Source organism: Elephas maximus, chromosome 4 (assembly GCF_024166365.1).
Source record: "Elephas maximus indicus isolate mEleMax1 chromosome 4, mEleMax1 primary haplotype, whole genome shotgun sequence".
Taxonomy (NCBI): domain Eukaryota; kingdom Metazoa; phylum Chordata; class Mammalia; order Proboscidea; family Elephantidae; genus Elephas; species Elephas maximus.
This window is the reverse complement of record NC_064822.1, coordinates 109,990,179-110,002,949: the sequence shown is the minus strand read 5'-3', so window position 1 is coordinate 110,002,949 and position 12,771 is coordinate 109,990,179. Positions and strand designations below refer to the sequence as shown.

The 12,771-nt window shown below is 40.2% G+C and overlaps 1 protein-coding gene across 2 annotated transcripts in view; it reads right to left on the bottom strand.

The window, feature by feature from the left end:
- Positions 1-12,771, bottom strand: part of NCKAP1L (NCK associated protein 1 like) — a 49,929-nt gene that overhangs the window by 27,741 nt on the left and 9,417 nt on the right. For both annotated transcript variants that reach the window (XM_049883358.1, XM_049883357.1), the window contains exons 4-15: positions 10,703-10,759; positions 10,112-10,254; positions 9,077-9,167; positions 8,849-8,986; positions 7,766-7,814; positions 7,513-7,669; positions 3,207-3,263; positions 2,475-2,571; positions 1,630-1,739; positions 1,325-1,457; positions 390-471; positions 140-198 (exon numbers count right to left, since the gene is read on the bottom strand). In XM_049883358.1, the coding sequence (XP_049739315.1) occupies positions 140-198; positions 390-471; positions 1,325-1,457; positions 1,630-1,739; positions 2,475-2,571; positions 3,207-3,263; positions 7,513-7,669; positions 7,766-7,814; positions 8,849-8,986; positions 9,077-9,167; positions 10,112-10,254; positions 10,703-10,759 (1,173 nt within the window). The remainder of the gene's footprint in view (positions 1-139; positions 199-389; positions 472-1,324; positions 1,458-1,629; positions 1,740-2,474; positions 2,572-3,206; positions 3,264-7,512; positions 7,670-7,765; positions 7,815-8,848; positions 8,987-9,076; positions 9,168-10,111; positions 10,255-10,702; positions 10,760-12,771) is intronic.

Below are 12,771 nucleotides of genomic sequence, written 5' to 3'. Positions count from 1 at the left end.
CTCGGTATGTCCTGTTCAATTAGCAGTTTCCCAAGATTGAGTTACCCCCTATAGCAGAGCTTAGGAAATAAAATTAGAAGAGATTGTGAGGGAACGAAAATCTGAGGATGGGGGACGATTAACACCAATAGACTGTTACCTGTAGGCGGAACCAGTCCAGCCTCAAACCAGAGAATTCAAATTTCTCTCCATTATCAACTACAAAAAAAAAAAAACAGGCAAATTTTAAAAACAAACAACAAAACAGCACCCTAATATCCAGATTGCACAGCATGGCCGATCCTCTCCCAAGTCATCTTTTCTTTTATCCTAGATCAAGAGACTGATATTTCTAGAGAAAAGATGTTCTCCCTCATAAATGCTCTACTCCCTCACCTCCCTCCAGTTACCTTGTCTGAGATTCAGGGAAGAGAGAGTACTGACGAATGAGGACATGATGATGGACTCCTCCTCAGGACACACTGACAGGTTCTGAAAGTGAAGGTGAGTAATGTCAAGTGGGCATAGGTCCCACTAGGATAGAAAATAAGACCAAAATGCTTGGTCAGTGTATGAAGGTAGAAGGAATTGGTAAGTGCCACAAACAAAGAAAAAATGCGAAGCAAGAGATGGAGAGGAACGTTCCTGATTTCCTCCCACACTAACACTCAGTTTCTTTTTAATTTTCTCTCCTGGAGCCATCGTGGCGCAGTGGTAAGAGCTCAGCTGCTAAACAAAAGGTCAGCAGTTCAAATTCACCAGCTGCTCCTTGGGAACCCTATGGGGCAGTTCTACGTTGTCCTAAAGGGTCACTAGGAGTCAGAATCAACTTGATGGCAAAGGGTTTGGTTTTTCAGTTTTCTCCTATTTCTGTGTAGCTTCACCCAGGAAAAAAATGCTATTGAGATTATTAAAAAAAAAAAAAAAAACCTCAATGCCATGGAGTTGATTCTGACTCCTAGTGACCCTGTAGGACAGAGTAGAACTGCCCGACAGGGTTTCCGGCTGTAAATCTTTATGGAAGCAGACTACCACATCTTTCGCCCATGGAATGGCTGGTGGGTTCACACTGCTGACCTTTTGGTTAGCAGGGGAGGGCTTTAACACTGCACCACCAGGGCTCCTTATTGAGATTATCAGTTCTTTTAAATATATGTATGTATGCATATATACATATATGCATATATATACACACACACACACATACATATATATACACATAGAGTGGGAAATTAAGCTTTCTGATACCCAGTCTACAGAACATGAGATTCAACCAGGGTGGCTCTAAGAGGAAAATGACCAGGGACCACCCTGAAATTTCCAAACTATAATCAATTAAACATACCTGAATGATGTCACTGAGCACAAGTGCATCAAATCTGGCCAAGTACTGAAGGTGGTATTGCTGTATCACTTTGATGTGTCTTCGGACAAGAGCTCTAATCTCCTCCAACAAGAAAAGCAGTTCTGCAATGTTTCTACAAAGGAGTGGGTGAGAACAGAGAGATGTATAAGACCAGTAATATAAATTGAGACAAAGACGGTAATAACAAGGCAGAAATTTAGACTTCCTAAAATTATTTGATCCCTTCCTGTACCCTTTTCCCAGTCCATCTAAGGTCAAGGTTCTTAACCATATCAAATACTAACATGTCAGCATAATCCTCAGGCGTTTTTGTCTTGGTGACATTTTCTGTGTGGCGAACCAGCCAGGTAACCTCATCACGAATGAAGGATAGGGCCATGAAAGCCAAAAGTGCCTAAGAAGAGTACAGGGACTATTAAGCATTTTCAACTTAAAGAATGGATCGCAAAGCATAGAGAAAACCACCATGATAATATGAATATGGACACAATTCTATAGCCACAACAACAACAGTGTCCAATAATAAACACACCAAACCCAAAACCAAACCCAAAACCAAACCCATGGCCATGGAGTCAACTCTGACTCATAGCAACGCTATAGGGCAGAGTAGAACTGCCCCATAGAATTTCCAAGGAGCACCTGGTGGATTCGAACTGCCAGCCCTTTGGTTAGCAGCTGTAACACTTAACCACTACACCACCAGGGCTTCCAATAAACACACAGACACACAAAAAAACCTCAGCACGTGCCCAGAATCAGACACGTACATGTTAATATTAGCTCATAGCCAGTATTCCCTCCCCATCAAACTAATTTTAGAAATAATTTGGCATTTATGTGGTTCTACAAGATTTAAAAAAAGCTCTGTCTTCGATTAGTTCACACTCAAACAGAGGATAAGTATACAAATAGCTGTAATATATACTATGATTAGCGCCAAAAAAAGATATATAAAAAGCTTTGTGGTCCTCCAAGGAGCTTCAATGGAAATCAAATATCTATGTACAAATAGATCACAAAAGACTCAGAAATACAAAAACTCATGAATGCAAAAACACCTCCTCCCCAAAGAGTCTCTTATCCTTGGTCATCACATCCCCCTTCCCCCAACATTTCTTTCTCTTGCCTTGGGACCCAGTAGTCCTGGTTCATCAGTTAACACACTCCCCAACTCCTTCACTGCCATCCGCAGAAACTGTCGCCGTTGACAATGTAACTGGCCACTGAGGAAGGAAGGCAGAAACTAGAAAATATTGCCTCCCCCACCCTTAAAAACCCTCCACAGCACTCTGCTAACTCAGAACTGAAGCCACTCCCGAAGTCCATCTTTCAGCTAAAGATTAGACAGGCCTATAAAATAAACAAGAACACAGGTGAAGAAAGGTGCTTCTTAGTTCAATTAAGTGTATGACATCAAATGGACAACACCTGCCCAAAAGTAAAGATGGAAGGGACAGGAAAACTGGATGAATGGACACTGGAACCTGGGGTAGAAAGGGGAAGAGTGCTGACACATTGTGGGGTTTGCGACCAATGTCACAAAACAATTTGCATATAAATTTTTGAATGAGAAACTAACTTCAGCTGTAAACTCTCACCTAAAACACAATAAAATTTCTAAAAACCCTCCACAGGCAGCGCAGAGGAAAGCTGCAGTTAAAAAGGAGCGTCAAGCGGGAGAAAGGTTCAATGCAAAAGTTAGACTTGGTAAGAAAACGCAAGACTCTACAGGGGCAGGAGAAGTTCCTGGGTTGAGGCAGAAAGGCTGTACAGAAAGTGGGGGTGGCTTAGGTGAGAACAAAGGTCAGGAGAGATTCCTATTCCATCTCCTCTCAGGGAACCCGTTCCCCAACTTTACCTGTTTGCAATTGCATGTTCCTTGCTTTCCTTTATGTCTGCCACTCGCTTGCCATACCTGAGGGTTGACACAAGCACAGAAGGGTTGGCCATACCACCAGTTAGGGGCCTTGCCCACCTCCCCAGTTCCCAGAGATTCCAAACTAAAGTCTGGGGGAGCACAAGCAGTCCTCACTAGCTGGATCTTTCCAAACCCTATTTTCTAACATGGCCTATTACTAAAAGACTCAACAAGCTTAGAGATCAATCAATTCTACCTTATTATTTTGCAGATAAAGAAAATAATACGTAGTGAAGGAAAATAATACCTTATTATTTTGCAGATAAAGAAAATAATACGTAGTGAAGGAAAATAATACCTAGTGAAGGAAAATTACTCATCCAAGGTTACATAAGGCTTTAATGGTACAGCTGGGGCTAGACCCCTTGACTTCTCATCCTATGCTTCAAGAGTACCTTCAAGTCAAGATTTAATCTTAGATTTACACTTCCAGGTTTGAGGGGGATAAAAGAAGTGTATGAATATGATATAGGCCCTGCTCTCAACTAAAAGCAGTTACTCCAGCTCTACCTTGGCTCACATTCCCCATCCACCTCCTCTTAGAATATAACTATCAGTTACCTCTTTGTAGTTTCTTTAATCTCTCCCTCTTCACTGGCTCTTTCTTTTCTCCCAAAAAGTTCAAAGCCTCTTCCATTCTAAGAAGACCCTGGCTTGACCCTGACAATCTATCGAACTTTGCCCATTCTCCCGCATCACTAAACTCCTCAAGGGATATACTTTCAGTTTTTTACTTCTTCAACTCTCATTGACCGTTGAGACCCACAAGGCCTTTGACATTAGACAAACTGCTTTCTCTAAGATCAATGTGAACTTTTGAATCACCAAATTAATTGGCCTTTTCATTGTTCTTGGTTTGCTTACAATATTTGATTCTGGTAACCAAATGTTTCTCCTAGTCACTCATGTTCAAAATTCCAGCATTACCTTAAACTGGTCGCTTTCTACTTTACTCACATGTGTCTTCTCTTGTCTACCATTGCCACTGCATTAGTGGAGCAACATAACCTCTTATTTTGCCTTCTCCAAACCACTCCCTTATTGAACTTAGCATAGAATCAAAGAAACTTAGAGTTGGAAATTATCTTAATTAAATCAGGATTCAACTCCACAGCATTCCTGATGGATAGTTATTTCAACCTCTACATGATATGATGGAAAAAGAACAGGAATAAGAGTCAAAATCTCTGGAATTTACTTTCTAGCTCCACTGCTTATTAGCTGAGTCACACCAAGACTGAGTCTCCATTCTCCCATTTACAAAAAATGATATTCACATTTACATCTGACTTATCATGAAGATCAACTTAGATTATTTATATCAAAAACAACAACCAACCCCATTGTTGTCAAGTCAATTACTACTCTTAGCGACCCTACAGAACAGAGTAGAACTGCCCCATAAGGTTTCCAAGGAGTGGCTGGTGGATTTGAACTGCTGACTTTTGGTTAGAAGCCCAAGCTTTTAACCACTGCACCACCAAGGATCCATTTATGTCAAAGAACTCCCTGAATTATAAATCATACATGTTAGTTGTTTCTCTTAGTGATGTGGAATGAACACCCTTCAAACATTCCTTCCACTCTCTGGAGGAAGTAATCATTAGGAAGTTTTTCCTCATACATATCCAAATCTACAAATCTATCTCCCGTAACTTCCAATTATTAATCTTAGATTTACTCTCTTTAAACTCTGGCAATGATTTTTTTTAAGATAATACCTAGTTGATGAGGGTATGAGGAATCAATATTCTCATAGACTGTAGATAGTGGCATAAACAGTATAATCTGCTTGGAGGATAATTTGATGAGTCATTAAAGCTTAAAATATCCATATCCTTTACCCCAGCATTCCACTTCTGAGAATTTACCCTATAGAAATATTCAAATAGGTTCACAAAGATATATATCTAAGGATGTTAACTGCAGCATTGTTGATAATAATAAAAAAGTGGAAACAATTCAAATACCCCTCAATAGGAGATTGGTAAATAAATTATGTTACACTTATATAATAGAATATTATGCAACCTTTAAAAAGAATGAGATAAAGTCACTATAGACTGATATGGGAAGATATCCAAAATACAAAAACCAAACCCATTGTCATCGAGTTGATTCCGACTCATAGCAACTCAAAATATAGGAAAAAAAAAAAAAAAAAAGACTATAGAACGTAATGTTTAATGTCCACCCATTGCTTTTCAAAGATTATTTATATAAGGTTGAAATCACATGCACGCCTTGATATACACACACAGACATCTGGAGGAAACACACCAAACTATTCCAGGTGTTTTGATTATAGTCAGCTTCCACTTTATATTTTTTACATTTCTGGGTGTTACTTTTGCAACCAGAAAAAATAAAGGTATTTTGGCCTTTTCCTTAATCCCTTAAATCCTTCTTGTTATAGCCTTTTCTCTATTCTTCCCTTCACAAGAAGAACTTTCTGAAAGAGCTGTTTATTAAATTCCTTGTCTCCCATTTGCTCCTAAACCCCTGCTACCCAGCTTTCAACTCACCACACGACTGAAATTGTTCACAAGAAGAGCATTAAGACACTCTGTAGCCAGATCCAATGAATCCTTTTCAATCTTTAATTTATTTGACCTCTCAGTATCCTCTAACATAGACAACTAGTTCTTCCTTCTAGAAATGTTTTTTTCCTTCGATTTCTACTTTCCCTGTTCTTCCCAATATCCCTCACTGACTTCTCTGCCTCTGTCTTATCCCAGAGGTTCTGTCTTCTCTTCTCACTTGACACGTTTTCTTTAAGTTATCTCAAAGATTACTTGGATTACCATTTCACCAATCTTTATCTGAAACCAGACCTTGCTCCTAAGTTCTAAAATCACATAGTCAGAGGCCTAATACACATCAAACTTCAATGTCCACTTTAAATTCAACTAGTTCAAAACTAAATTCAAAATCTTTCCCCTACAAACTTACTTTTCGTCACATGTTCTCTATCTTAATGCATGCCAGGTATACATGCTAGAAACCCTGACATTATCCTCAATTTCTCCTAACTTAATTAATCTCTGCCTCTAGTTTTACCCATCTAATCTCTTATCTCCTCTGCAGCAGAATGATTTTTTCCAAAATGCAAATATCATTATGTCATTCCCCTTTTTAAAAGCATTCAGTGGCTCCCTATCATCCTTAGAGCAGGTTCAGACTTACTGCAGGGCATATAAGGCCCCAATTTACCTCTTCTAGCCTTCTCTTGACATCCCCATTGTCTATGCGCTGAAATACATGAATGTGTTAGAATTTGCCGTACTCTCTCTTGCCTAGAAAACTTGATAGTTTCTCTGCCTGGACTCTTTCTCTTCTTTAATCTCCTTCCCTGCCTTTCTGTCCTAAACACACACCCACGCACGTGCGTACACACACACACACACACACACACACACACGCATCCCTTATTTGTTTAACTCTTCAGGTCTACCTGTTCCCAGGAAACCTTTCTGTATTCTCCAAGGCCAGTTTAAGGGGCCTTCTAAATGCTTCCATGCCACTTGGGGTTTACGCATCATAATACCCTCACTGTAGCACAACTGCCTGTCTATTTTCTACCAATTTGTAAGCTCCTTAACAGCAAGGAGTCTGTTGTTTTTTTTTTTTTTTTTGAAACAATCATATGTACAGCACTTAGAATGTTCTAGGAACTTTTCCATATGCTTTATAATTTTTTTTATTCCTCATAACAACCCTATGAGATAGGGACTATTATCCCCATTTTATAGAACAGAAGATTGAGGCATGGCATGAAAAAATTAAGTAACTTGCCCAAGGTCACACAATTAATAAGTGGTAGAGCTGGAATTAAAATCCAGGCAGTCTGGCTTCAGGGTTCATGCTCTTAATCTCTATGCTATCTTATTGCCTACGTAATACCTGAAACCCAGTGACCAAAAAAACCCGTTGCCATCAAGTCAATTCCAACTCATGGTGACTCCATAGGACAGAGCAAAACTGCCCCATAGGGTTTCCAAGAGCTACTGGTAGATTCAAACTGCCAACCTTTTGGTTAGCAGCCCTAGCTCTTAACCAGTGCGCCACCAGCGCTCCGAAACCCAGTGAAGTACCTAGTAAATAGCAAGTATTTGATAAATATTTCTTCAATCATTAGAATTAACCCTTATCACCTGTACTCCAGGGGCACTTGGAGACTGACAAAGGCTGTAACAAGGGACTAAAAATCCCCAAATAAGATCGGTTCGGCGTTAAGGTCTCTCACCCTTTCAAACCACTGAACAGGTCCTCGGTGACCTTGTGCACTTGCAGCACATCCTCCCGGATGAGGGTGATGTACAGGGAGCCCTGCAGACACAGTTTCCACAGCTTCTGACACTGGCTGTTAGAGTTGAGGCAACCATGGCAAAGAAGAAACCCAACTGTAGGTGGGGAAAACAGTGCAGAGAAAGACTTTTAGAACGTGTTCTCCATGCAGTGCTGCTACAGCCATTCCCATTTAATTCCACAAAGCTTACTGATAATCCAGCGCTCCATCACTTCCATGGACAGGTACTCACAGGCCATCTGTGAGAAGAGAAGAAGAGACGGTCAAGCAGTCATTTAACTTAGTCCTCCCCTAAAGGAGAAAAATAACAAGGGCAGTCAAACTAGAATCTGAGTACCAAAACCAACTGTTATTTTACCAGGCTGAGCTATTTTACCAATAGCTGGAAAATCTGCTGATAACGGAGGTGAGGCACTCGGAGTAGAATGAGGAAAAAGAAATATGATTGAGGAAATAAAAAGGAGCTTGGACTGGAAGTCAGGACAAACAAAAGGTTCAATATAACATCTCTTTAACAGTTGTTACTTTTAATAATAAGAGAGCTAGACTTGATGAAACCATCTCATGATTTCACCCTTTTTGGGGTTATTTTAGGAGCCCTGGTGGTGCAGTGGTTAAAGCACTTGTCTGCTAACAGAAAGGTTGACAGTTCGAACTCACCAGTCACACTGGGGGAGAAAGACATGGCAGTTTGCTTCCCTAAAGATTACAGCCTTGAAAGTCCTTTGGGACAGTTCTACTGTGTCTCATAGATAGGGTCACTATCAGTCAGAATTAACCTGATGGCAATGGGTTTGGTCTCAGGTTTTGGTTGAACTATTTCACCACTTAAAGTGCAAATCACTCATTTGGCACTTACGGTTCATCCTGCAGCATCAGCTGTATTTTTACGACTACATGGCCTAGTTTCCCCAGACTATGGGTCATGGTAGTTGAACAAAAAATATTTAATTGATTGACTACTAAATTCAAGTTTCTGCTGGGCAAATAGGTACCTAATGACACAGTTTCTCCACCATTCATTCATCTATTCATTCATTCTATGAATATTTACTAAATCCCTTCTATGAGCAAGCACACACTAATCCTGGTCCCAATAAAAGCTCTAACTTAACTACAACTTTTTAGCTGCAAGAGGTAATCAACTTAGAGGCATATTCTAGAAGAGGGCTAAAACATTTTTAGGGCTGGTATTTCCTGAAAGAAGCACTCACTCCAGAGGAGGCCTTGGGAAAGGGAACGCCTCTACTAACAAAAGGAAAGGGGAACTCACTGTGTCTGAATTGGCAGGGTTAATCATGGCTGGGGGAGTGCTGATGACACTCAGAAGCTGAGCACTACGCCACTGCTCCGCCCCCTGGTTCCTTCGGACAAAGAGGAAGTGCAAAGAGAGGAGAGCCCCACTCACAGCCTGTGAGGAAAAACAAATGAATCCTTAATGACAATGACAGGGACAATATGCTTCTCACTAAGGAATTCTCTACTCTCTCAGGAAACTTGCCTTTGTGTGAGGTGTAAACTCCTCTGTCAGCTTTTTCAGAGGGTGGTCATACTCCAAGACCATCTGACCCAGACGAGCAAAACTGGCGTCACTGAAAGAAAACAGAGGAAAGAGGAGATACAGGTCTCCCTTAACCAATCTATAAAGTCACTGGGGGGGGGGGGGGGCAGGTGGAATTCCTCTCTAATCATGACATAAACTCTCATATTTGCATATAGGATAAAGATATGTGCACAGGCTGGTGTTCCCTACCACCTCCAAAGACATACATATTAAACTGTGAATTACATATACATACACAGGCCTGGGTGCACACTAAGCTATGGTTAGATAGAACCACACAGTATTGGGCAGATCCACAATATTTTCCTCCTTATAAGCACTCAAATTAGTGTTGGACACATGAAAAATTCTTGTTGATTAATCGGAAATTCAGTAATATGCCTGGACTCAAATCTGTATACAACCTAAAAAGACATAAAACAATCAAAGCTAATGGCTAAGGCATGTGCCTAGGGAAACCATAGGCATGCACAAAACAGTATGCCACGACCCACTCTGATCCCCCTGATCTTCGTTTTTTCAGCCCTGAAATACTTACATTTGCACTAATGGAGGGAAGCAGAATTACAGATAATCCAAAAGCCATTTGTATTTGGCTTCAAGTGTATTACCATACATTACTTACCTCTAATGGATTTATCTTATTAGTGTTATTCCTACCAATACTAAAAAGAATTTTCTTTGCTTTTGCAATAACCTGAAAAGCAGAGTGGAAGCCAGCTCAGGATTAAAAATTGATCAGAGGCAATGCAAACTGGATAACCCACTATAAGTATTGGAGAGGTAACTGTATGTAAAAACACACCTGTTGGTATGTGCATTTGTAAGTATTTTGTTTAGTTTTGCCTGGGTCATCATGTTCATTATAGGTTCTCATATGAGAATGGATGGCATCTATTTCCTTTGAAACCACTGACTGCCTGTCTCATAGCACCACGTACGAGACTTCATACAGTATACCCCTGGACTCACCTATGTCCATGCACCATCTCGTGGGCACAGTTGTACAAGCCAATGAGTATTCGTCGATCCTCAATCCGTGACAGAAGTAAAATAACTGAGGTGTAAGTCACAATCAAGTCCAGGTAACTTCGAGTGAAATCAAAGTTGAGATTCTACAAGGAAAATACACAGAAATCCAAGAGCAGCAGGGCCACTTAACCTGGATCTCCCTATTTCCCCAACCATTCTAAACAATGCTAGATAGACTCTGAATGGGTATATTTAGAAGTAGAAACTGACAGGATTGAAAATTCAGGAGGAGAAAATTATAACAAAAGTCAGGAGCTAAAAGTGAACTCACAATACAAGGAGGCTGGGAAATACGTAGCATTTGGGGGCTAAGTGGGTAAAGTAAGATTTTAATGTAATTTTATATTAAATAAATCACATTGCTAATTTGCTTAACATGTAAGTGCATTTTAATTTCATCACTTTTTACAAAAGAATTATAGTCCTGGGAATAAACAAATGAAAGAGCCATTCCTGCAGCCTCACGCTGTCCCAAGCTAGACCTAGCCTTCTTTGTAGCTCTTGGGTAAAAGAAAATGAAAAGGATCTTACAATATCGAAATGGCACTGGCAGGCATCAATAGTGTTGAGAAGTTCATATACGTGATCCTGGGAGTAGAATTGGAGATAAGAATGAATAAAGAATAAAGAGAAGGTGACATGTACTACTGGAATTTGAGGGGAAGGGTTCTCTCCCTGAGAAGTCCGAGCCACCAAGTAATAGAAGGGAGGCATTGTTAAATACAGAGATTTCTTCCTCAGTAAGGCTTCAGTGGGCTCATATCAGGCAAACCTGCCCAAATACCCATGTTTCCACAGGCACAAGTCACTACTATATTACAAACACTATCCTTGAGCTTACCATCCCTGAGACTCCTTCCCCAACAAAGAAGTTAAAAACAGAAACAAAAAACAGGTCATCTGACAGGCTGTTTGGAAAATGTCGAAAATCAAACCCATTTTTATCGATGAATCCCAAAGTAAGTCTGTTCTTGGATTGCATCTCCTGTTCTGGGGCATCAACTACATTAAAAAATGAATACTACTCAACTATCTGTGTTTGTATTTACTGACCAACTAAACCAAAAAGCCCACTGCCCTCAAGCTGATTGTGACTCATGGAGACCCTATGGGACAGAAGGGCCCCATAGGGTTTCCAAAGCTGTAATCTTTATGGAAACAGGCTGCCACAGCTTTCTTCCGCAGAGTGGCTGGTGGGTTCCAACAGCCGACCTTTTGGTTAACAGCCGAGCACTTTAACCACTGTGTCACCAGGGCTTCTTACTGAACAACTACTGTATGTTAAACACTTACTGGATAATTTTCATATACTTCATTTAGCCTTTATTTCAGTGTGATAGGGATTCTTTTTATAAACAATTTTACATAAATAAAATCATATAAAATATACAGTTTTATTGTGGACACTTCCCTTCTCCCACATCAGCACCCACCCTCCATCATGTCCCACCTTCCCTCCCCTGGTAAACCAGTTAACAATTTGGTATGTCCTTTTTTATTTTTCTCCCTATTTATATAATTTATTCTAATAGAAAGGAAAAAAAAGTTTTTCTTGGTCATCATTTATGTTAATAAATATTAAGATAATATTACACCCTTCTTGACATTTTGCTTTTCTCACTCAATGGTACTTGCTGAAAGTCCTCAAAGTTATCTGGTAGAGCACTAGTGCATTCTTTATAATGGCTGCATAATAGTCCATGATCTGTCATACCACTAATAAACTGAAGGAGGGTCAGGTCAGAGAGAACTAATCTTCAAACTGAGAGCAGTGGTTACCGGGGGCTTCACAGAAAGGGAGATGAGGAGTTATTGCTTAGAAGACACCGAGTTTCTGTTTGGGGTAACGAAACATTTTTGGAAATGGATAGTGGTGATGGTTGCACAACACAGTAAATCTGAATGGGAAAACAAATTGTGGCATATTAAACACCCATGTTGATTGCAGCGTTGTTCACAACAGCAAAAAGATAGAAACAACCTAGATGTCCATCCACAGATGAATGGATAAACAAACTATGGTACATACACAGACTACCACACAAGGATAAAGAACAACGATGAATCTGTGCAGCATCTTACAACATGGATGAATCTGGAGGGCATTATGCTGAGTGAAATAAGTCAATCACAAAAGAGCACTACTATAAAAACTCATGAAAAGGTTTACACACAAAAAGAAACAACCTTTGATGGTATGAGGGAGGGGAAGAGTGGGAAGGGAAAAACACTAAATAGACAATAGGTAAGTGATAACTTTGGTGAAGGGAAGACAGTACACAATACTGGGGAAGCCAGCACAACTTGTCCAAGACAAGGTCATGGAAGCTCCACAGACACATCCAAACTCCCTGAGGAACCGAATTGCTGGGCTGAGGGCTGTGGGACCATGGTCTTGAAGAACATCTAGCTCAATTGGCATAACATAGTTTATAAAGAAAATGTTCTACATTCTACTTCGGTGAGTAGCATCTGGGGTCTTAAAAGCTTGTGAGAGCCATCTAAGATACTCCACTGGTCTCACCCTATCTGGAGCAAGGAAGAAGGAAGGAAACCAAAGACACAAGTGAAAGATTAGTCCAAATGACTAATGGACCACA